The sequence below is a fragment of the Salvelinus sp. IW2-2015 genome, linkage group LG22 (assembly GCF_002910315.2).
Source record: "Salvelinus sp. IW2-2015 linkage group LG22, ASM291031v2, whole genome shotgun sequence".
Classification (NCBI taxonomy): domain Eukaryota; kingdom Metazoa; phylum Chordata; class Actinopteri; order Salmoniformes; family Salmonidae; genus Salvelinus; species Salvelinus sp. IW2-2015.
Genome location: NC_036862.1, coordinates 1,197,399 through 1,223,375, shown reverse-complemented (window position 1 = coordinate 1,223,375; position 25,977 = coordinate 1,197,399). Strand labels below are relative to the sequence as shown.

Here is a 25,977-nt window from a genome sequence, read left to right as displayed (position 1 = left end):
ATGACATTCTGATATACTCCGCTACACGTGCCGAGCATGTGTCCTTGGTGTGCAGGGTACTTGAACAACTGTTGGAGCATGACCTGTACGTCAAGGCTGAGAAATGCTTGTTCTTTCAGCAGACCATCTCCTTCCTAGGGTATCGCATTTCCACATCAGGGGTGGAGATGGAGAGTGACCCCATTTCAGCCGTGCATAATTGGACGACTCCCACCACGGTAAAGGAGGTGCAGCGGTTTTTAGGGTTTGCCAATTACTACCGGAGATTTAGCCAGAGTTTTTGCCAGGTGGCTGCTCCCATTACCTCACTGCTGAAGGGGGGTCCTGTACGTCTGCAGTGGTCGGCTGAGGCGGACAGGGCTTTTGGGCACCTAAGAGCTCTGTTTACCTCGTCTCCCGCGCTGGCCCATCCGGATCCCTCTTTGGAGTTCATAGTGGAGGTGGACGCGTCCGAGGCTGGGATAGGAGCTGTGCTCTCTCAGCGCTCGGGCACGCCACCGAAGCTCCGCCCCGGAACTATGATGTGGGGGACCGGGAGCTGTTGTCTTTGGTTAAGGCTTTGAAGGCATGGAGAGATTGGCTTGAGGGGGCTAAACACCCTTATCTCATCTGGACGGACCACCGCAACATGGAGTACATCCGGGCAGCGAGGAGACTGAATCCTCGTCAGGCAAGGTGGGCCATGTTCTTTACCCATTTTGTGTTTAACTTGTCCTACAGACCAGGTACCCAGAATATGAAGGCAGACGCACTGTCCCGGCTGTATGACACAGAGGAGCGGCCCATGGATCAGACTCCCATACTCCCGGCCTCCTGCCTGGTAGCACCGATCCTGTGGGAGTTGGATGCGGACATTGAGCAGGGGTTGCGTACAGAGCCCGCTCCCCTCCAGTGTTCCGTCAGGCTTCTGTACGTTCCGTCTGCTGTCCGTGACCAGTTGATCTATTGGGCCCACACGTAACCTTCCTCTGGTCATCCGGGGATCGGTCGGACGGTGTGCTGTCTGACTGGGAAGTACTGGTGGCCCACCTTGGCAAAGGACGTGAGGGTTTATGTTTCCTCCTGCTTGGTGTGCGCCCAGTGCAAGGCTCCTAGGCACCTGCCCAGAGGTAAGTTACAACCCTTACCCGTTCCACAATGGCCGTGGTCGCACCTGTCGGTAGATTTCCTGACCAATCTTCCTCCCTCACAGGGTAACACCGCGATCCTGGTTGTTGTGGATCGTTTTTCTAAGTCCTGTCGTCTCCTCCCTTTGCCCGGTCTCCCTACGGCACTACAGACTGCGGAGGCCTTGGTTACACATGTCTTCCGGCACTACGTGGTGCCTGAGGATATAGTGTCTGATCGGGGTCCCCAGTTCACGTCGAGGGTCTGGAAGGTCTTCATGGAACTGGGGGTCTGGGGGTCTCGGTCAGCCTTACCTCAGGTTTTCACCCCCGAGAGTAACGGGCAGGTGGAGAGAGTAAACCAGGATGTGGGTAGGTTTCCTAGGTCCTATTGCCAGGACCGGCCGGGGGAGTGGGCAGCGTTCGAGCCCTGGGCAGAGATGGCCCAGAACTCGCTCCGCCACTCCTCCACTAACCTCACCCCCTTCCAGTGTTTATTTGGGTATCAGCTGGTTCTGACTCCTTGGCATCAGAGTCAGACCGAGGCTCCTGCGGTGGACGACTGGTTCCGATGCGCGGAGGAAACATGGAACGCCGCCAATGTCCACCTTCAACGCACTGTGCTGCGTGAGAAAGTGGGGGCAGACCGTCACCGCAGTGATGCCCCGGTGTTTGCACCGGGGCAAACACCGGGGCATCACCGGGGACACCGGGGACCGGGTCTGGCTCTCGACCCGAAACCTGCCCCTCCGCCTGCCCTGCCGGAAGCTGGCCCGCGGTTTGTGGGGCCATTCAAAGTACTGAGGAGATTGAACGAGGTGTGTTACCGATTACCGTATTAACCCCTCGTTCCATGTGTCTCACCTCAGGTCGGTGGTGGTTGGTCCGCTCCAGGAATCTGAGGTGCGGGAGGTTCCTCCGCCTCCTCTGGACATCAAGGGGGCCCCGGCGTACTCCGTTCGTTCCATTCTGGATTCGAGACGTCGGGCGGGGGACCTTCAGTACATCGTGGATTGGGAGGGGTACGGTCCGGAGGAGAGGTGCTGGGTTCTGGTGGCGGATGTGTTGGACCCTGAACTGCTCCAGGAGTTCCACCGTCGCCGGCCGGATCACCCTGCGCCTCACCCTCCGGGTCGTCAAGGCGGGGGGGGGGTCTGTCACGAGATTCCGCCGAAGTCGGTCCTCTCCCTTGTTTGGGTGGCGTTCGGCGGTCGACGTCACCAGCTTTCTAGACATCGCCGCTCCATTTTTCCATTGTTCCATTGTTTTTGTCTTGTTCCCTGCACACCTGGTTTTCATTCCCTAATCACACTGCATGTATGTATTCCTCTGTTCCCCTCTATGTCTTTGTGTGAAATTGTATTTGTTACGTGTTTCGTGTGTATGCGCCAGGCTGGGTTTTCCCGTTACTTCTGTGGTATTTCACGGCTGTGACAATAACCAGACGAGAATTGGAGAGATAATATGGTCTGCAATTGATTGTGAGGAATTTAGGTCAGGTCAGGTGAACCAAATAGTGAAATAAAAAGGCTCTCTAAGGTCAGGGTGTGACAGTACCCACCCCCCCCCAAAGGTGCGGACTCCGACCGCAAACCTGACTCTATGAGGGAGGGTCCGGGTGGGCATCTAGCCTTGGTGGCGGCTCCGGTTCGGGGCGTAGACCCTGCTCCGCTTGCTGATCCCTCCGCTTCCGTGGAACCGGACCGTGGACCGTCGCCGGAGGCTCCGGACCGTAGATCATTGCCGAGGAACCGGACCGTAGATCGTCGCCGAAGGAACCGGACTGTAGATCATCGCCAGGGACTCCGGACTGCCGATGTCGCCGGAGGCTCTGGACTGCAGACCGTCACTGGAGACTCTGGAATGCGGACTGTCTCAGGAGGTTCCTACTGTGGACCGTCTCAGGAGATTCCCTACTGTGGACCGTCTCAGGAGATTCCCTACTGGACCGTCTAGAGATTCCTACTGTGGACGTTCTCAGGAGATTCCCTACTGTGGACCGTCTCAGGAGGTTCCGGACTGTGGACCGTCTCAGGAGGTTCCGGACTGTGGACCGTCTCAGGAGGTTCCGGACTGTGGACCGTCAGTGGAGGTTCCGGTCTGTGAAACATCGCCGCGAAAGCTCTGGACTGGAAAAAACTTGTCGCCGGAAGCTCTGGACTGGGAACTGTCGCCGGAAGCTCTGGACTGGGAACTGTCGCCGGAAGCTCTGGACTGGGAACTGTCGCCGGAAGCTCTGGACTGGGAACTGTTGCCGTAAGATCTGGACTGTGGAGGCGCACTGGAGGCCTGATGCGTGGGACCGGTACAGGTGGCACCGAGCTGATGACACGCATCTCAGGGCGAGTGTGGGGAGGAGGCACAGGATGTACTGGACTGTGGAGGCGCACTGGAGGCCTGATGCGTGGGCTCATTACAGGTGGCACCGGGCTGATGACACGCACCTCAGGGCGAGTGCGGCCAGGAGGCATAGGACGTACTGGACAGTGGAGGCGCACTGGAGGTCTGGAGAGTAAAGCTGGCACAAACCGTCCTGGCTAGATGCTCACCTTAGCCCGGCAAGTGCAGGGCGCTGGCACAGGACGCACTGGGCTGTGAAGGCGCACTGGAGACACGGTGCGTAGAACCGCATAACATGGTGACTGAACGGTGGCACACACCCCAGGGCGAGTGCGCGGAGGAGACACAGGCAGGAGCCTGCGTGTGACAGTGATAGTGTGACTATCATCCATATTGACCCCACTCTAGAGCCCCTGATAAGACAGAGAAGGGATATGACTGAAGCAAAAACAACAGCAGTAACGGCTGCAGTAAAAACAACAGCAGTAACAACCCAGCTACTGTCCACTGCCATTATGAAAAAGCCAGAAACATCAGAATAAGTTGGGTTCCTCCAAAACATTTGGAACCTTCTAACCAATCCCAGCAGTCTAAGTCGAGAAAAGGAGACTGTAACCCCAATTGGTAATTCAACCCCAGAACTGTACAAGGACAAATCTTTGGAGGAAGTAGAAAAAAATAAATGGTATGAATAGGCTCAATATACAGCATCTAAATTAAGACTGACAAATTGCTTATTGTGTGCGCCCTCTCCACTGAAAGAATTAGTGGTGGTACCTAATCCTTATAATTATAGGAACTGTGTTGACTCTAATAAAAACGTATGTTATTTGAGAAGATCAGAAAGGCCTTATTGTCCAGCTGAATGTTTGTCATATTTGCTACTAAACGGCATGATACTAAACGATATCATAACTGTCATCGATAAAAGACAGCACTGTGCAGCCTTCTTCATCGACCTGGCCAAGGCTTTCGACTCTGTCAATCACTGTATTCTTATCGGCAGACTCAACAGCCTTGGTTTCTCAAATGACTGCCTCGCCTGGTTCACCAACTACTTCTCAGATAGAGGTCAGTGTGTTAAATTGGAGCGCCTGTTGTCCGGACCTCTGGCAGTCTCTATGGGGGGGTACCACAGGGTTCAATTATCGGGCTGACTCTTTTCTCTGTATATATCAACGATGTCGCTCTTGCGACTGGTCATCCCCAAAGCCAACACCTCCTTTGGCTGCCTTTCCTTCCAGTTCTCTGCTGCCAATGACTGGAACGAATTGCAAAAATCCCTGAAGTTGGAAACTTATATCTCCCTCACCAACTGTAAGCATCAGCTATCTGAGCAGCTTACCAATCGCTGCATCTGAACACAGCCCATCTGTAAATAGCACATCCAATCTACCTACCTCATCCCCATATTGATTTTATTAACTTTTTGGATCTTTTGCACACCAGTATTTCTACCTGCACATCATCATCTGCACATCTATTACTCCAGTGTTAATTTGCTAAATTGTAATTACTTCACTACTATGACCTATTTATTGCCTTACCTCCTCACGCCATTTGCACACACTGTATATATACTTTTTCTATTGTGTTATTGACTGTACGTTTGTTTATTCTATGTGTAACTCTGTGTTGTTGTTTGTGTCGGACTGCTTTGCTTTATCTTGGCCAGGTCGCAGTTGTAAATGAGAACTTGTTCTCAACTGTCCTACCTGGTTCAATAAAGGTGAAATAAATAAAATAAAAATAAAAATATTTGAGTAATCCATATTATCAAAGATTTTACAACTAAACTGGCTGGGGAAAATGGTGTCAAGAATTGGATATACGGGTGGAAGCACAGAAGTTAGAGGCCCCATTTGAGTATCGAATAGATTATAAACAACCATATGAATGTTTTAACATCACAGAAGGACAGCATGAGATGGGGAAGTTTAAAGGCAAATGTGAGACCACATTGCACTTAACTAAGGACACCATTTGAAATGCAGACACTCCAGAAAGGGCTACGTATATAGCATCTGGGAGTTGGGTGGGAAAAGTAATTACTCATGATAATTGTCAAAATCAAACTCCAGCATTACCATGAATTGCACCATATGAAGAACAGACTGTGGTAGTGGCAGATTTCCTCTGGATATGTGGAGGGCAAAAATTAAGGGCAACATTACCAAAAGGATGGACAGGCCTTTGCAAGGGTTAGGTTGATTCAACAGATACTGTCACCGAATTGAATCCTAGTGATACTAAGCAACAAACTTCAAAACATAGAGTAAGGAGGGAATATTAATCTGACCCCAAAGTTTATTTAGATGCAATAGGACAACCTAGAGGAATCACCAAAGAATACAAAGCAAGAGATGAGATCAAATCAAGATTTGAATCAATATTTCTGTGGATATCAGCAGAATTGTGTTTGTTGTCTGTAGCTTATGCCTGCCCATAGCATAACCCCATCGCCACCATGGGGCACTCTGTTCACAACATTGACATCAGCAAGCCGCACGACACCATACCAGTTACAGTTGAAACCGGGAGTAATCCATGAAGAGCACACTTCTCCAGCGTGACAGTGGCCGTCAAAGGTGAGCATTTTCCCACTGAAGTCGGTTACGACGTTGAACTGCAGTCAAGTCAAGATCCTGGTGAGGACGACGAGCTTCCCTGAGACGGTTACTGACAGTTTGTGCAAAAGTTCTTCAGTTTCAGGCGGTTTGCTGATGTCAACGTTGTGAACAGAGTGCCCAATAGTGGCGGTGGGGTTATGGTATGGGCAATCATAAGCTACAAACAATGAACACAATTACATTTTATCGATGGGAATTTGATTACAAAGAGATACCGTGACGAGATCCTGAGGCCCTTTGTCGTGCCATTCATCCACCGCCATCACCTCATGTTTCAGCATTATAATGCACGACCCAATGTCGCAATGATCTGTACACAATTCCTGGATGCTGAAAATGTCCCAGTTCTTCCATGTCCTGCATACTCACCAGATATGTCACCCATTGAGCATGTATAGGATGCTCTGGATCGACGTGCATGACAGCGTTTTCCAGTTCCAGTCAATATCCAGCCACTTCGCACATTGAGGAGAGTGGGACAACATTCCACAGGCCACAATCAACAGCCTGATCAACTCTATGCGAAGGAGATGTGTTGTGCTGCACGAGGCAAATGGTGGTCACCCCAGATAGTGACTGGTTTTCTGATCCATGTCCCTATCTTTTTTTTAAGGTATCTGTGACCAACAGATGCATATCTGTATCCCCAGTCATGTGAAATCCATAGACTATGGCCGAATGAATTTATTTCAATTGACTGATTTCCTTATATGAACAGTAATTCAATCTTTGAAATGTTTGCATGTTGCGTTGATGTTTTTGTTCACTGTATATATAGATTCCAGTCGTATTTTATCAAAGGCCTTTAAAAATCAGCTATGAATATCAGGTCTGGCTTCTTAGATGTTTCATGTTGTTCTATTATTTGTAGTAGTTGTCGTATACTGTCTCCAATGTATCGTATGTAAAAAAGCTGTCTGATCAGGATGAACAATACCTGGTAAATGGTATGCATTTTGTCAGTATTTTTGCAAAACAACACTGAAGTGTGAGAGGCCTCCAGTTTTTTTGAAATTTTCACACACCTACATGTGTGTGCGTGTTTGTAAACGAGTGTGTGAACGTGCGCATGTCAACTTCATAGCATTCAGATATTTGCAGACCCCATCGTTTTTTCCATAACCTGGTGTCCCCGTAGAGTTTAGTATAGCTGTCCATCTATAAAGAGTTTGTACCCAATGAGAAAAGCACGCTTATCCCTCTCCCTCGGTTGCTTCTGTACAGGATACAGTCTCTTGCGACTTTTGTTTATCTCCCAGGGGGAAATTGGTCATTAAGACCGAATTTTGTCACTTTGAGCTCGTTTCCCCTGATTTTGTTCAGCTCCTTCTGTTGGTAGTGTTTGCGACTTCTTCATCACCCTTGAAATTGAGGATTTTTACCTTGGCTGTGAGTGCCTTGTTCTCCCCTTGTAGCTTGAGAATTTCACTCTGACTAAACTCCAGGCTCCCCCTCAGCCCTGCTAACTCCTCATCCAGCTTTTCAAGTGTTGCATGGATTCCGGCAAGAGCACTAGCCTCTACTTCCACTCTCTACTTTAATGGTAAGTAAGTTGTCCGTGTCTGTAGATGAATCTTTCTCTTTTGAGTGGGTTAGAGTTCTCTTGTTGTGAGGTAGCCAGATCTGTGATGGAGTAGGTTGTTCCTCCATAGCATAAAGCTGAAGGTACAGATGTAGGATCCTACTCTTTTGTTGCTGAGAATTTTCCTGCACAGCAGAAAATGCAAACTTGTAGTGTATTCAAGTTTTAAAAAGGCTTCTAAAATTAGTAATTTCCACTTTGAAAATTCAGACTTGATTTGCCCTAATGAAAAATGTATCAACCCCTACAAAAACTGTTCATTAATTATAATCCACATAATAATTCAAATTTCCTGTTGCTGCAGGATTATTTTCCTGCTGTAGCAAACTGGCTCAAATTACGATCCCACATCCCACATTTCCTTTAGTATCTCGTCAGTATCCAGGTTGGCTCAGAGCTGGATTGAAGTAGTTGTTCAAATCCTGTTTTTTTATTGTCCAGTTTATTGTTGGATATGGTTTTTTCAATCGTGAAAAAATTATAGTTTTCGGTGTCTAGCAGGATGCTGCCATCTAGCATTTATCCTCTTGCTTAGAACTAGGCAAGGTAGAGTCTATTCGATACAGTTACATATCGCAATATTATTTTGGACGATATATTGTATCGTTTTGACAATATCGCAATATAATTTTTGCGCTAGTTGGCTGTACCTGCACCAAAACTCCTGTATTTTTCATAGCTTGTTCTCCATCTTCTTTTTAAATAGGGAGCCAATTTGTATTCAGCGCTTTCATTTCCATGCCTGATCAAAACTCATTTTCTGATGGCTCTCTCTTGTCCCTCTGCAGCAGACATATTGTGAGCAATATGTTTGGAACATCGAATGACAATAAAATCACAGTACCGAATTACAATACATATAGAATCGTGAGAAACGCAATACATATCGTATCGGCACCTAAGTATCAAGATAGTATCATATTGTAAGGTTCCTGGCAATTCCCAGCCCTACCATTTGAGGGCCATTCAGTTTCACTCATTGGTGTACAAGCTCAGTCCACCTACAGAGTGCTGCAAAGACTTAGTCTTAGCCAGTGATAGATAGTTGGAGAGGGAGCTATAATTTGAGTGCGGTTCTTTCCCTCTGCTGTATAGGGAACACCATGGACAGTTTCTTCCCCTTTGTAAAATCATGTAAGATTGGGGAGCTACCTGGAAGTCTCTATGGCCCGGTGTCCCAAATCTCTATCCTTTCCCCCAAAAGGGTGCACTCCCCCACACACACATAAAAACATTTTTTTATGTAAGCATGGGCTAGAGGGAGGTTACCCCATATATTTTTTACATCAGTCATTTCCTTTTAAGTCAATGATGGGAGTGAACAAGTGCATACTTAGGGCAGAACAGTAGAACCGGGAACTAGCATAGGTGTAATGAGGTAAGGTGATGGGGTGAGATGCAGAGCAGCAGGGAATTTGTGTTGGACAATAGAAAAGGGCTTCTGCTTCCACATATAATACATAAATACATAGAATCTAACCGTACAACATAAACAGAACAACACACTCCCCCTCCCCACCCACACAACAAGGTAATTCGTTAATTAGGGTGCAAGGGGCAAGTCTCTCGCACTCTTTCTGGAGTAGGGTTAATAAATAAAATATAATATAACACAGATTTAGAGCAGGATGGTGTTACACCACTTACCTTACTGCCTTTAACTCCATCACAGTTACACCTGGACTTTCCAGTGCAGCTACATGCCTGGGGACAAACGGGACAACAGTCAGTTTCACACACCCAACTCACTAAGTTGGCCTGAATTTAACATGGAATGGCAGCCCTCTGGGTAAAACACTAATGTAACATACAGATGACGCTGATATAACTTTAGTTACATTTATTTTTCCCAGTGGAGAAGACTTTTAAATATCACTGGAAGTGCTAAAGTCTTTAAAGTGTTTGGAAGTGTACTGGTTACACTGATGACTAGTCTATGTTTACTCTGTATTTTAGAAAATCCTCTCACACATCCTTTAACAAGTATCTCCAACAGAACTATTGAGCAGACAGAAATGCAAAGCATTCCTCGCCAAACACCCCGGCGCACACCCCAAGTCCCCACAGCTTTGCATACTGCATAATATTCTGTCAATTGTCTTCCACTACTTGGCCTGGAGGAGCAAGTCATTGTGTATGTGTTTGAGCTGATTATACGCAGCTCTGTAAAGAACAACCAATCTTCACAATGCCTGGAGAGGCATTTAACCAATCAACTTGTTATAATTATCCTATATTGTGAAATAATCCTATATTCGACATCTTGAACATTCACATTGAGTCAATAAATAGTCTCACAACAAGTTGTACGTACAAACCCACCAAGAAACCTCAGCGGTTCTGATCTGCCATGCTCAGGATGCCATGTCGACCTGAAACGTGTCATATCCCAGACATTCTTATCTCAGGTGAGTACCTTCCTGAAGTAGGTCAGACACAACAAGAATGCATGATAATCTTATATCAAGTTAGAGCTGCTGGTTTGATTTGCCTTGTTTTTCCTTGTTTCCAGAATCTCCCTTTGTTGACTGACTGTTGCGTGTTCCTAATGAATAAGATTGTATGTGCCGGAAGAGTGAAAGAGATATGTGGGGAGATGAAATAGACACTCTGTCCACAAGGGTTGTTTGGGTTTCTGACGGCATGCAACACAAATGGAGCAGGGGTGGTGGGGGGCTGGGTGGATGGAGCAGGGGCGAACTTAGTGATTTAGAGGCTCCAGGCAGAGGCCTGTCTGAGGCCCCCTCCCTCCCCTTGTGCGTGCACAATTTTTTAAGTGGGTTTTATAATAAAGACATGTAATTTAACTGTAAAAATGTATTACAGTTTAATGTGGCAAGAACACAAACAGTCATGATGTTTTCATCTGATTGTCAAACAAATCTCTTCAAAAAGTAGGTACCCTTCGCACGTTCATCCAAAATATTTCCAGCATTCGAACATTGCACTATGCACCCGGGAACTTGCCTTCAATTCACAAGTGGCTGAAACTATCTCACCGGAGAAAGCATCCCAGTGAGCGAAACAGCTGCCCATGTATCTGAAGCTGTCTGGGCAAAAAGAATATTACATGCCATACTCTTTTTTTTTGCCAGACAGCGACACATACATGTTGTTTGCCTCTGCCTCGAAGATGATGGCAGTATTATCAGCAGCACCTGTCTTTTTACTAAAGAAATTACTTAACTTAGGTAATATTCTGTTAACATTTAAAATTCTTTCTTTCTCTTTTCTCTGCCCTGCTCTGAAAAAGCTTCATTGCTGCAGCTTAATTTCGATGAATGTCACGTTTGCAATCATATCGCGTCAAACAATGCAAATTTTTCTGCTCCTTGAGCGGAGCATGGGGGGCCTCAAGCAACAACAACAAAAAAGATTACTAATATATATTTTTTTTATTAAGCCCTGTTCACGAGGCCCCTTGATGATGTGAGGCCTGGGGCAATAGCCTCTTCTGCCTAATTGTAAGTCTGCCACCAGGGGGAGACAATGAGACAGACAGGCTCAGTAATCTGACCACACAAACCTTTACACAAACCTTTACACAAACCTTTACACAAACCTTTACACAAACACACCCACACCTGAGCCGGCCAACGCTAGCAGCCATTCACTCCAGCCCACCCAAAGTGGGTTCAAATATAGGTATCAAATTGTATTAGTCACATGCACCGAATACAACAAGTGTACAGTGAAATGCTTACTTATGAGCCCCTAACCAACAATGCAGTTACAAAAAATACAGGTGAGAGTAAGAGATAAAAGTAACAAGTAATTGAAGAGCAGCAGTGAAATAACAATAGCGAGACTATTTACAGGGGGGGTACCGATACAGAGTCAATGTGCGGGGGCACCAGTTATTTGAGGTAGTATGTACAGTGGGGAGAACAAGTATTTGATACACTGCCGATTTTGCAGGTTTTCCTACTTACAAAGCATGTAGAGGTCTGTAATTTTTATCATAGGTACACTTCAACTATGAGAGACGGAATCTAAAACAAAAATCCAGAAAATCACATTGTATGATTTTTAAGTAATTAATTTGCATGTTTTAGACATGACATAAGTATTTGATACATCAGAAAAGCAGAACTTAATATTTGGTACAGAAACCTTTGTTGCAATTACAGAGATCATACGTTTCCTGTAGTTCTTGACTAGGTTTGCACACCACTGCAGCAGGGATTTTGCCCACTCCTCCTTACAGATCTTCTCCAGATCCTTCAGGTTTCGGGCTGTCGCTGGGCAATACGGACTTTCAGCTCCCTCCAAAGAATTTTCTATTGGGTTCAGGTCTGGAGACTGGCTAGGCCTCTCCAGGACCTTGAGATGCTTCTTACGGAGCCACTCCTTAGTTGCCATGGCTGTGTGCTTCGCTGTCGTTGTCATGCTGGAAGACCCAGCCACGACCCATCTTCAATGCTCTTACTGAGGGAAGAGGTTGTTGGCCAAGATCTCGCGATACATGGCCCATCCATCTCCCCTCAATACGTGCAGTCGTCCTGTCCCCTTTGCAGAAAAGCATCCCCAAAGAATGATTTTTCCACCTCCATGCTTCACGGTTGGGATGGTGTTCTTGGGGTTGTACTCATACTTCTTCTCCTCCAAACACGCGAGTGGAGTTATACCAAAAGCTCTATTTTGTCTCATCAGACCACATGACTTCTTCCCATTCTCCTCTGGATCATCCAGATGGTCATTGGCTAACTTCAGACAGGCCTGGACATGCACTGGCCTTAAGCAGGGGGACCTTGCGTGCGCTGCAGGATTTTAATCCATGACGGCGTAGTGTGTTACTAATGGTTTTCTTTGAGACTGTGGTCCCAGCTCTCTTCAGTCATTGACCAGGTCCTCCGTGTAGTTCTGGGCTGATCCTCTTCTTCCTCATGATCATCTGATGCCCCACGAGGTGAAATCTTGCATGGAGCCCCAGACTGAGGATGATGACCGTCATCTTGAACTTCTTCCATTTTCTAATAATTGCGGCCAACAGTTGTTTCCTTCTCACCAAGCTGCTTGCCTTTGGTCTGTAGCCCATCCCCAGCTTGTGCAGGTCTACAATTTTATCCCTGATGTCCTTACACAGCTCTCTGGTCTTGGCCATGTGTGAGGTTGGAATCTGTTGATTGAGTGGGTGGACAGGTGTCTTTATACAGGTAACAAGTTCAAACAGGTGCAGTTAATACAGGTAATGAGTGGAGAAACAGGAGGGCTTCTTAAAAGAAAAACTAACAGGTCTGTGAGAGCCGGAATTCTTACTGGTTGGTAGGTGATCAAATACTTATGTCATGCAATAAAATGCAAATTAATTATTTAAAAATCATACAATGTGATTTTCTGGATTTTTGTTTTAGATTCCGTCTCTCACAGTTGAAGTGTACCTATGATAAAAATTACAGACCTCTACATGCTTTGTAAGTAGGAAAACCTGCAAAATCGGCAGTGTATCAAATACTTGTTCTCCCCACTGTATATGTAGGTAGAGTTATTAAAGTGACTATGCATGGATGACAACAGAGAGTAGCAGTGGTGTAACGAGGGGGTGAGGGGAACACTGCAAATCGTCTGGGTAGCAATTTGACTAGATGTTCAGGAGTCGTATGGCTTGGTGGTAGAAGCTGTTTAGAAGCCTCCTGGACCAAGACTTGGCGCTCCGGTACCACTTGCCGTGCAGTGGCAGAGAGAACAGTCTATGACTAGGGTGGCTGGAGTCTTTGACAATTTTTAGGCCCTTCCTCTGACACCGCCTGGTATAGAGGTCCTGGATGGCAGGAAGCTTGGCCCCAGTGATGTACTGGGCATTTCACATTACCCTCTGTAGTGCCTTGCGGTCGGTGGATGAGCAGTTGCCATACCAGGCAGTGATGCAACCAGTCAGGATGCTCTCAATGGTGCAGCTGTAGAACCTTTTGAGGATCTGAGGACCCATGCCAAATCTTTTCAGTCTCCTGAGGGGGACTGTGGCACTCTCAAGAGATGGACAAGATTAGAAAACACTGTATTCTCCAAGAATACCAGAGAACAGAAAACACTTTTCAAACCCATGGTGGCGGAACATCAAAGACTGTATAAAATGCAACGGATTCCAAAACAAGGAGATACGCTGTATGTCAGTGTTCACAGATTGGCAAGCCAGCATGCTGGTGACAGCTGGTCTGTCGTTTTCAGATCTCTCCCCACCCCCGCCTCACCTCTGTAAGAGTCAACTTCCTCAACCTCAGTGCTTACTATGTTACCCATCAACCTCTCTCACCCCTTCCTTCACCTCTCCCCCTTCTCTCACCCACTTTCAACCTCTCCATCTGCAAGCACATACTTGCTGTGGCTAACACTTTTCTCATGTCCTGTTCTTGTCTCACACATACCTGAACCTGACCCTATTTAATTCTAATCGGGCGGCATCGAAGCATTCACGGTGGCAAGCTTGCATACTTGAAGCAGGTCCAAGTCGTGAGCCTCGATGAATAGAAAATATTCACTACAACACCTTGCTTAGTCTCTGTCTCCGCAGGGCATGCCTGATCTGGTATGGACCTGTCCCCCTCATTGTATTTACTTCGTCACCATGGCCTTTTTTGCTTTTACCTCCCTTATCTCACCTCATTTGCTCACATTGTATATAGACTTATTTTTCTACTGTATTATTGACTGTATATTTGTTTTACTCCATGTGTAACTCTGTGTTGTTGTATGTGTCGAACTGCTTTGCTTTATCTTGGCTAGGTCGCAATTGTAAATGAGAACTTGTTCCTGTACCTGGTTAAATAAAGGTGAAACGAATAAAATAAAAATAAAATAAAATAAATGGTTGCAGTAAACAGCACTCTGGTCCACACACAGAGCTTGGGTCTATGCAGTCTCACAGGGGAGCTCTATGCATAGACATATAATATAGTCATTGAATTTCTATGGCTCTGTTCGTCTGAGAGAGTGATCGAACCATCCTATAATGCCCGGTGCTGTCCACTAATGCTTATCTGAGCTGATCAAACAGAACAGCTACACACTGTCACACTTAAGACTATCTGTAGTGTGATCGCATGGTTCCCTGACTCTAGAGTTTCAAAACGGCAATTCTTCTTCATCTGTTAAATCTTTACTGCCTCCTTCAAGAAGGCAGGCAAGCAGCATGCCTCCCTACTGAGAGAGCAGTATGGAAGACAGGCCCACTGGCCTTTTCTAATGTGACAATGTGTTGTTGTTATTGTAGCAACCTTAATCCAACACCTAGTGACCTAGTCAAGAGATTCGTAACTGTTGGTTTATCCACTAAGGTTGATAGTTGCTGGACTCGGTGTAACAACTGTCTTCGGGTGAAAGAGAGGAGGACCAAGATGCAGCGTGAATATAATCCATATTTAATGGGAAAATACTTAAACACCGAACAAAACAACAAACCGACAAAAAAAGGAACGAAGACGATACAGTCCCGTAACGTGAACACAAAACACTGGTACACTGAAACAGGAACAATCACCCACAAACAAACAGTGAAAACAGGCAACCTTAATATGGTTCCCAATCAGAGACAATGACAAACACCTGCCTCTGATTGAGAACCATATTAGGCCAAACAACAAACCCAACATAGAAACACAAAACATAGAATGCCCACCCAGCTCACGTCCTGACCAACTAAACAAAGACTAAACAAAGGAAATAAGGTCAGGAACGTGACACTCGGGTTCAAGTCAATGTTGGGGCAACCCCCCCAAATTTGTTACATTATGATCAAGGGGTAGAGCAGGAGTGAGTTTCCCAGAAGCCTTGTAGTGAACTCAGCACATTGTCTCTCTTGACAAACCACCCACACAGCAGTGAGAGAGGGATAACTATAAAAAGGATATTTGATTGTAAATCTTCTGCGATGAACACAATTCATCAAATGTTGCTATTCTGCTAGTGGAACAGGTCTGGGTCGTCCACAGAAATAGCGATGATCACAATCGCTACAAGGTTTTCGGGAAACTCACCCCAGGTCAGTAAAGCAGTGATGGGCAACAAGGGATTGACTCTGTTCCCAGAGGGTGATTCCCAGCGGGCAAAACTGTTTGAAATTATGGCATAATTTCAGTTTGCCCAGATATGTGGCACATGGAGATGTGTGAAACTTACTCCTCAGTCTTAAGTATCTACATTTGCACCATTCAATTGCTAGCTTTTGAGAAGGGCGACTGGTAGAGATGCTTGAGGGAGGACGGTCAGGTATGTTTGTGAAGCAGATGTCCAGGGTTACACACAAATACACCCTGAGAGGTTGGAAGCAGTGGGTCAGCCGCAGTTCAGCGCCACCAGAGCAATTGTAGGGGGTTTAAGTGCCTTGCACAAGGAAACAACAGCAAGCAAAGGTGTCTAGGATGCAAGCAACTCTCCAGTTGCCAGGTCACTCATCATCAGATTTAAACCAGCAACCCTCCTTCTCTAACCACTATGCTACCTGTGTTAGGCCTCACGCATGCCTAAGGAGTACCCAACTAAGCAGAAACGAGAATGAGCTGAGAAGAGGCCACATACCACAGCAGTTTTGTCCCAGAGTTCTTGAGCACCTCTCTTGTGTGTGTGACTGGGATTTAAGCCAATACCACCATAATCCCTGAGCACTAATGTAGGGGGTGAAGGGGTTGGTGGGGGTCCCCATGCAACGGATTGTCTGCAGTGCCGGGAACAGCACCCTCTGACCGCCCGTTTTTCCCCCGCCTATCTCCACCATCCCCCACCGATGGGTGACTTCCTGGCGGCTCAGCATGCCTGTGGCTCTCTCTCATTTTGCTCGGGGTGTGAAACCACTCGGAAGACAAACGGGTCGGGATCCAAGCTGCCCATCTAAAGCCCCCGGGGAGCGACAATGGTGGAGCTCTGGGGGCTTTGGTCTGAATAGGGGGGCACTCTGAAACAACAGAGTAGCAGCACAAAGGGCTGAATAGGAAGACTAAAACAACAGGGGCTGTGGCCTGTGGGACTGATCAGGACCTGAGCTCTCTCTCTGTCTGTATGTCTGTCTGGAACAGAGCTCTGTCTGTCTGTTGTCATTTGTCTGTCTGTCCATCCGTCACCACTGTAAATCAACACTGGCCAAGGACACTGATACGCCTATATGTGGCTGTGGAGACTCAACTTGTTCAATACATATAAATCAAATGTAGGTGCTACCATATCAAACCATTTGGATGCACCTAAGAGTTTCTGACTAAAGAGGTTCATGCCCACAGTAGTAACATCAATGTATAGCCTGGTCCATGACAAAAGAGGACATATCTGTGCAGAAACTACTGTATACCTCACAAACAGAGCATCATGGGGGTTGTATGTGTTGAGACCGAGCACATTCTAGATAAATGGTTGAACTGATTCCTGTCTCCCGTCTGATCATCATTGAATTGTTATAAAGACGTGGTTAAGAAACCCACGAGACATAATAACAGATTGGCGACGAATAAGTCTGAACCTACGTGAACTTTTCTGTTCGGAAGAAGTCTGTTTTTACAAGTTTAAAACAGCTATTTTCCGGCCTCCTTAGTGGCGTGGTGGTGTAAGCCACTGCATCACAGTGCTAGCTGTGCCACTAGAGATCCTGGTTCCAGGCTCTGAAGCAGCCGGCCGCAACCGGGAGACCCATGGGGAGGTGCACAATTGGCCCAGCGTCATCCCGGTTATTGGAGGGTTTGGCCGGCAGGTGATGTCCTTGTCCCATTGCACTCTAGTGACTCCTGTGGCTGGTTGGGCGCATGCACCCTGACATGGTCGCCAGGTGTCGGTGTGTCCTCTGACACATTGGTGTGGCTGGCTTCCGGGTTAACTTCTTATGGCTGCAGGGCGGTCGAAAAATGTGCATATTTGAGGTATAAATCATAGTTTTACATTGCAGCTACAATCGGAAATAGCACCGAAGCAGCTAGAACAATTACAGAGACCAAATTGAAATACCTAAATACTCATCATAAAACATTTATGAAAAATACATGGTGTACAGCAAATTAAAGACAAACATCTTGTGAATCCAGCCAATATTTCCGATTCTTTAAGTGTTTTACAGCGAAAACACAATATAGCATTATATTAGCTTACTACAATAGCCAACCACACAACAGCATTGATTCAAGCCAACAATAGCGATAACTTCATTACGACATGCAGCTTACGTTATGGCGAGAGGGCGCAAACTAATAGTACACATGTTCGACAGATATATGAAATAACATCATAAATGGGTCCTACTTTTGATGATCTTCCATCAGAATGTTGTACAAGGGGTCCTTTGTCGGGAACAATCGTTGTTTGGTTTTARAWTGGCATTTTTCCCTCTTGAATTAGCAAGCACACTAGCSAAGTGGCGCGAAGCTCTCCATCGTCAACAAACTCAGAGAACGGAACACGCCAAAACTCCCGAAAAAATKTCAATAATCTGATTAAACTATATTGAAAAAACATACTTTACGATGATATTGTTACATTTATCAAATAAAATCAAAGCCGGAGATAGTAGCCGTCTATAACGACAGCTTTTCAGAAGGCAATACCCGGTTCCTTCTCGCGCCTTCCAGAAAACAGGAAATTGGTGTCACGTCATGCCAAGGGCTCTTATTCGACCTCAGATCAAGATATACACTCCATTTCTTCTCTCACTGCCTATTGACATCTAGTGGAAGGCGTATGAAGTGCATGTATACTAATACATATCAAGCAAATGAATAGGGATGCCCTGGAACAGAGCATCGATTTCAGATTTTCCACTTCCTGTCAGGAAGTTTGCTGCAAAATGAGTTCTGTTTTACTCACAGATATAATTCAAACGGTTTTAGAAACTAGAGAGTGTTTTCTATCCAATAGTAATAATAATATGCATATTGTACAAGCAAGAATTGAGTACGAGGCCGTTTGAAATGGGCACCTTTCATCCAAGCTACTCAATACTGCTCCTGCAGCCCAAAGAAGTTAAGGGGACATTGTGTCAAGAAGCAGTTGGTCGTGTTTCGGAGGATGCACGGCTCTCGACCTTTGCCTCTCCCGAGTCCGTAAGGGAGTTGCAGTGATGAAACAAGACTGTAACTACCAATTGGATACCACGAAAAAGGGGTAAAAAAATAAAAACATGTTATTCTTCGTGGGACAGTCTAGGCTAATATTAGCACAGTGTATTGCTAGCAGAGGCAAGTGCATAGTCGAGCTAGCTAGAGTTAGCATCGTCATGGATGGCAGAAAGGGATTTGAGACGGACATCGGAGCGGGAAAACAATGTGATGGAATATACAGTGAATAAAGGAAAGGACAAGTTTGAAGAAACACTTTTGAATTAAAAGCTGCTAAATCAGCGAATTCCAGGATAAAACATCAGTCAGTGAAGTGAATGAAGATCACTTGACTGAAGAAAATATTATTATGGCTGAACAGAACGTTGCCATGGTTGAAGACAATTATGAGGTGAGTAACAAACAGGAGCCAAGTGAGAAATAAAACATGTCTGGAATTGTTAGAAATATTGGACAGTTTGATGAAAGTGTTGAGCAATGGAGCTCATACAGAACGGTTTGAATATTTTGTTCTTGCAAATGGCATTGATCAGGACAAAATTGTGCCAAAAATGTTTTGTGTAATGCGGCCAAGTACATTTAATTTCACTACACAGCCTGCTACAGCCAGACAGGGCAGGTAACAAGACGTATGGGGATATTGTGTCAATACTGAAAGGACTACTTACATTTTAAAAAAAGAGGCGGATCCTTAAGAGGTTATAAGAACTGGGTATATGTCAACTTGGCTGCTCTTCTTACGTACATTGTTGGCATGACAAGGACAGTTAGTGAAGATGGCTAAATCGCATTCAGATCTGGTGACCAGGCAATAGTAATGCAGTAGTAACTATGTCGACACGTTGAATGTCACAGCAGCAGAGGCAGACACATGCTGGTAAGGGGGACATTTTGAAGTAGTGCATGTTGTGACTTGACAGGCTGTAGGGAACCCATCCAACAACCGTCCAACAACCATCTTACTCACAGGCAGTCCAGTAACGCCAGCACGGCTGACATCACCCTGTCAGAGATGAAGAAGAGAAGAGAAAAGAAAAAGAGAAGAAGTCTTAACAACAGAACATACATGGCAATGTGAGGAGGCATTGGAGTGGGTGAGGATGGGCAAATGGGTGTACAAAGCTAAGAGGGTATAGGAGTGAGAGTTAGGTACACAGACAAGGACTGTAGGATGATTGATTGTGTGGAAGCATAGGGCATATTCATTTTTGTTTTGTATGCAGACATGGGTTGGGCACCTAAAAGGTTTACAATCAATCCATCCACCCATCATCAATAAATAAATCAATCAATAATCAAATAAAAGATGCAAGCATGTACGGGTGGGAAATCATGTACAGGTGGACACACAAATGAAAGAGACTGTATGGAGGGGTGATGGTTGTGAAAGGCCACTTACAGGTATACCAGAGTACTGGATGAACTGAACGGTGGGGTCCCCTGGCACCCCTTTGATCCATGGGAAACCGTGCAGTCATCAATAGAAATGTCAACAACACAATACAGTATATTTGTTCCTTCCACACTGTCTGCATCTGGGTCTTCCATAAAACGTGATGCTATTCAATATAATCCACACAATAATTCACATTTCCTGTTGCTGCAGGATAATTTTCTGTAATTGTGTTGGCTCTTCAATATTAGTCTGGTCCCAGATCTGTTTGTGCTGCATAGCCGATTCATGTTGGGACATTGGCAAAACATAGGAATTGGCAAGTCAACACAAACTGATCTGGTACCAGGTTACTTCGATATGCCACGTCGCTCAGATTATCTAGCCATCTAGCTACCCTGATCCTTCATGTTCTGGCTTCTCAAGAAATGCAGAGTGATATAGCCCCTCTCTGTGTCCCCTACACCAGCCACATACCGTACAGTTCTGTACTGTACTCACCGCTCCCCCATCAGGCCCGTCCAGACCATGGATTCCAGGGAAACCAGTGTCCCCTCTGGTCCCGTTACAGCCATCAAGCCCTGGTAGACCAGGAACACGCCCCCGGCACTAGGTAACCCTGGAACATACATACACAGACATTAGGCTATTTATGGGTAACAGTTTAACTTTAAACCGTCCCCTCGCCCCGACCCGGGCGCGAACCAGGGACCCTCTGCACACATCAACAACAGTCACCCACGAAGCGTCGTTACCCATCGCTCCACAAAAGCCGCGGCTCTTGCAGAGCAAGGGGCAACACTACTTCTAGGTTTCAGAGCATGTGACGTAACTGATTGAAACGCTATTAGCGCGTACCCGCTAACTAGCTAGCCATTTCACATCCGTTACATATGCACCATTGGTCATTCCCACTATCCAGTGCCTTTTCTTTCCCCAGGAAATATCACTTCTTATACCATGGCGTTGTTGAATAATAGTTTCTGATTGGCTTGAAGGGCATTCTAGAGTGTGCATTATTTCCCTATAATACACTGTATTTTTGCACGGTTAAAATTCAATGGCTATAGTTCTTACATGTTCTATGTTTGAGCTGCTTTTGAAACCAAAGGTCGAATTGAAAACATTATTGGCACTGTTGAACTTGAATTTCATAATAGCAAGCTAGGACTGATTGTTTTAGTTAGCTAGACTAGCAAGTCTGTTTGCTTGGTTACCTAGGCAACTACTGTTGCTATCTAGTAAACTTGCTAGCTATTTCAGAGGATGTTGAACACATTTCTACCTGGAAATGAACACATTTCTAGCTGTACATTTGTTAAGTTATAGCCATGGTATAAAATGTATAATCAACTCGGGGCTCTAGGCATTTTCTGGAAAATAATGCAACTCTGTGGCACGTTAGTTTCACTTTGCTAGCGTGTCGTGGAACACACCTTCTACATCGTTCATTATTATCCAGAGAACGCATAGCCCCTCAGTGTAAAATGTGGATTCCAAAAGACTTTAAATATAAGGTGTAATTTAACATAAAACACAAAGATATGGATCTTTATGCATTTCGTTTTCAGTGCATGTTGGCATTTTTGCCTTGTCCCCTGGTGCTATTCGTCAACTACTAAAATAAATATAAACTATAAGATAATAAAATATTTCTTCATTATTTTATAATCCTAAAAAACATATCTCTCATCAATATTTTTCTCATGATTATTGTATTTATTATTATTGTATTTATGATGTTCTGTGTGTCTCTGATATCAATATCCACCCTGTTAGTTTGTAGTAATTCTCCTTTAAGAAAACAACCCCTTCCCACAATGACATTATGTTCAGGTAGTGTCATTACTTTGTTGGTGGGAAAACGGTAATGAGGGGATGCTAATGTCAAAGTGAAGTCAAAACTTGAGTCACATCTGGGATCATTTTAGCATTTCATGACGTTAGTCTGTTTGTCTCACTCATAAATGTCCACCCCGTTAGGCTAAATTACAGAGAACATTTAGGAACTGTCAAAATGTTAAAAGACTATTGATATATAAATTAACTCTTCTTTCAGTGTTTACCATGCTTACCATTATGCTAGCTCAATCGAAATCACCCACAGCGCTATGGCTAATTTAGGCTCCAAATGTTCACCCTGTTAGGTTGCACACTGTTAGAATTATGCAACTAACATAATAACATTTTTCTGAAAGTCAAACTTGTCCTTTTTATGATATACTAAAGAAATTAAACATACACAGTACCAGTCAAAAGTTTGGACACACCTACTCATTCCAGGGTTTTTCTTTATTTTTACTATTTTCTACATTGTAGAATAATAGTGAAATAATACATATTGAATCATGTAGTAACCAAAAAAGTGTTAAACAAATGAAAATAGATTTTAGATTTTAGATTCTTCAAAGTAGCCACCCTTTGCCTTGATGACAGCTTTGCACACTCTTGTTTTGTAAACGCCATATGCCACAATACAAAATGAGTCGAAAAGATAAGCACCACATAGATTTGCTGTGCTTAGGTTTCCCATTAAAATGGGTTTTAAACATACAACTGGATCTATACAAACTTATTCTGTATTACAAACCATATCGTTTAAGGACTGCAGATAATCTTAGTGCCACTAAGTGGTGCTTATGGGTCTCTTCGCCAGTGAATGAGCACAAGTCCTACCGGGGTGGTGAAATATTGTACCTGGGGCAGTAACGAGTTCCTAGTCCAGAGTCTCAATACTGAACCTGTAGTCATGACTAGTACAGGTGATATGGAATCTATGATGCCCAAGAGGTGAGGCTGTGGAGCACGCAGCACACTGACTGTCTGTATCTAGAGTGATCTGAGAACAACAGTGACAAGACTGAGCCTGTGCCTCACCAGATGTCGACTGTAGATAACAGCCACTGTAAAACAAATACACACGACAGGGGGAATGGTTCTCACAGAAAATGTACCACACTCTTACACTGTGAACACAAGCCACCCTCACACCAGCACACTAGCCAGGTCCTCTTCTCACCACACACACGTACACACAAACACACACACTGACGACCACATCAACACATCCTCTAATTTGAGCATTCTACTTTTTTTCTACATTCTACCAAACCTCCATTTATGATCTATTAATTGGCGAAACCACAGACTCAGTGTTGGTATTTTGACAGATTGATTGACACAATATTTTCCTGAGAATGCAAATTCATGACTAGTTTCAGCTGTTGTCTTTGTATTGTAATACTGACTGTATTTACATTTACATTTTAGTCATTTAGCAGACGCTCTTATCCAGAGCGACTTACACAGGAACAATTAGGGTTAAGTGCCTTGCTCAAGAGCACAGACAGATTTTTCCTTTCATCCAGTCGGCTCAGGGATTCAAAAAACCTTTAGGCTACTGGCACAACGCGTGTAACCGCTAGTCTATTTGCTGCTTCCATAACACCCCTCCCTCAACCCACCCCCTGTCTGTCACGCATATAGGCTATATTTTTGAGGAGCTAAATACGCACTTTAGGCTTCTGCTATCCATCTTTAAACTGAATAGAGATCAATCCTTTATTTGTCATATATGGTTATAATGATCAAAGCATTGTGTAAAGCCAGTGATGGAGGGATATCGCTTTAGGGCGGTCACAGATAGAGTTGAAGTCAGAAGTTTACATACACCTTAGCCAAATACATTTAATACTCAGTTTTTCACAATTCCTGACATTTAATCCTAGTAAAAAGTCCCTGTCTTAGGTCAGTTAGGATCACCACTTTATTTTAAGAATGTGAAATGTTAGAATAATAGTAGAGAGAAATATTTATTTCAGCTTTATTTCTTTCATCACATTCTCAGTTGGTCAGAAGTTGACATACACTCAATTAGTATTTGATAGAATTGCCTTTAAATTGTTAAAATGGGGTCAAACGTTTCAGGTAGCCTTCCACAAGCTTCCCACAATAAATTGGGTGAATTTTGGCCCATTCCTCCTGACAGAGCTGGTGTAACTGAGTCAGGTTTCTAGGCCTCTTTGCTCGCACACGCTTCTTCAGTTCTGCCCACAAATGTTCAATGGGATTGAGGTCAGGGTTTGTGATGGTCACGCCAATACCTTGACTTTGTTGTCCTTAAGCCATTTCGCCACAACTTTGGAAGCATGCTTGGGGTCATTGTCTATTTGGAAGACCCATTTGCAACCAAGCTTTAACTTCCTGACTGATGTCTTGAGATGTTGCTTCAATATATCCACATAATTTTCCTACCTCATGAAGCCATCTATTTTGTGAAGTGCACCAGTCCTCCTGCAGCAAAGCACCCCCAMAACATGATGCTGCCACCCCCGTGCTTCACGGTTGGGATGGTGTTCTTTGGCTTGCAAGCCTCCCTCTTTTTCCTCCAATCATGACGATGGTCATTATGGCCAAACAGTTCTATTTTTGTTTCATCAGACCAGAGGACATTTCTCCCAAAATTATCTTTGTCCCCATGTGCATTTACAAATGGTAGTCTGGCTTTTTTATGGTGGTTTTGGAGCAGTGGCTTCTTCCTTGATGAGCGGACTTTCAGGTTATGTCGATATAGGACTCATTTTACTGTGGATATAGATACTTTTGTACCTGTTTCCTCCAGCATCTTCACAAGGTCCTTTGCTGTTGTTCTGGGATTCATTTGCACTTTTCGCACCACAGTACGTTCATCTCTAGGAGACAGAACGCGTCTCCTTCCTGAGCGGTATGCCGGCTGTGTGGTCCCATGGTGTTTATACTTGCTTACTATTGTTTGTACAGATGAACGTGGTACCTTCAGGCATTTAAATTGCTCCCAAGGATGAACCAGACTTTTTTTCTGAGGTCTTGGCTGATTTCTTTAGATTTTCCCATGATGTCAAGCAAAGAGGCACTGAGTTTGAAGGTAGGCCTTGAAATACATCCACAGGTACACCTCCAATTGACTCAAATGATGTCAATTAGCCTATCAGAAGCTTCTAAAGCCATGACATCATTTTCTGGAATTTTCCAAGCTGTTTAAAGGCAGAGTCAACATAGTGTATGTAAACTTCTGACACACTGGAATTGTGATACAGTTAATGATATGTGAAATAATCTGTCTGTAAACAATTTTTGGAAAAATGATTTGTGTCATGCACAAAGTAGATGTCCTAGCCGACTTGCCAAAACTATAGTTTGTTAACAAGAAATTTGTGGAGTCGTTGAAAAACGAGTTTTAATGACTCCAACCTAAGTGTATGTAAACTTCCGACTTCAACTGTATACCTTCTCCACTGAGCTTGCTATTAAGTCCAGGACTGGGCTTAATCTGTGTCCGGAAACCATTCCTTAACCTTCCACCAAGCCTTGCCTGAAGCAATTGCCCAAACCAATTGACTTGACCAACCAACTTTGAAAACAATAAAAACTATTTCAACATTAGTACCAACATCCATAATACGTTAGAGATGCCCCGTACAGTTCTACAGCAAGAGACTGCTTAAAAATTAAGAAAACAAAGCCAACTTGTTGAAAGTGCCACATATGCATGCATACATTCTTGATATCATACATCCTTCATCCCTCATGCATACATCCTGCAACAGAAATTAAACCCATGATCCTTGGCATTGCAAGCACCATGCTTTACCAACTGAGCCACACAGGACACCTACTAGTTTATAAAGATAAACTACAGACATCAAACCACTACACAGCAAACAATTTCTGGTTACCACTGCATTCCCAAAATGTTAATAGGGATGTCTTGAGAAAGTTAAGAATTATCTAAAAGTCCCCCGAACGTTTGACAAAGGTTCCCAGGGATGTTCCCATGACATAGCTTTAACATTTTCTGTTTTTATTTTGTATTTTTCTGTACAAAAACATATTAAATGTGCAAAACAAACATTATTGGAAC

General features: G+C 44.6%; 1 protein-coding gene across 1 annotated transcript in view; it reads right to left on the bottom strand.

The window, feature by feature from the left end:
- Positions 1-25,977, bottom strand: part of LOC111949690 (collagen alpha-3(IV) chain-like) — a 50,224-nt gene that overhangs the window by 21,585 nt on the left and 2,662 nt on the right. The window contains exons 2-4 of the mRNA XM_070433913.1: positions 20,580-20,687; positions 19,653-19,688; positions 9,306-9,362 (exon numbers count right to left, since the gene is read on the bottom strand). Coding sequence (XP_070290014.1) covers positions 9,306-9,362; positions 19,653-19,688; positions 20,580-20,687 — 201 coding nt within the window. The remainder of the gene's footprint in view (positions 1-9,305; positions 9,363-19,652; positions 19,689-20,579; positions 20,688-25,977) is intronic.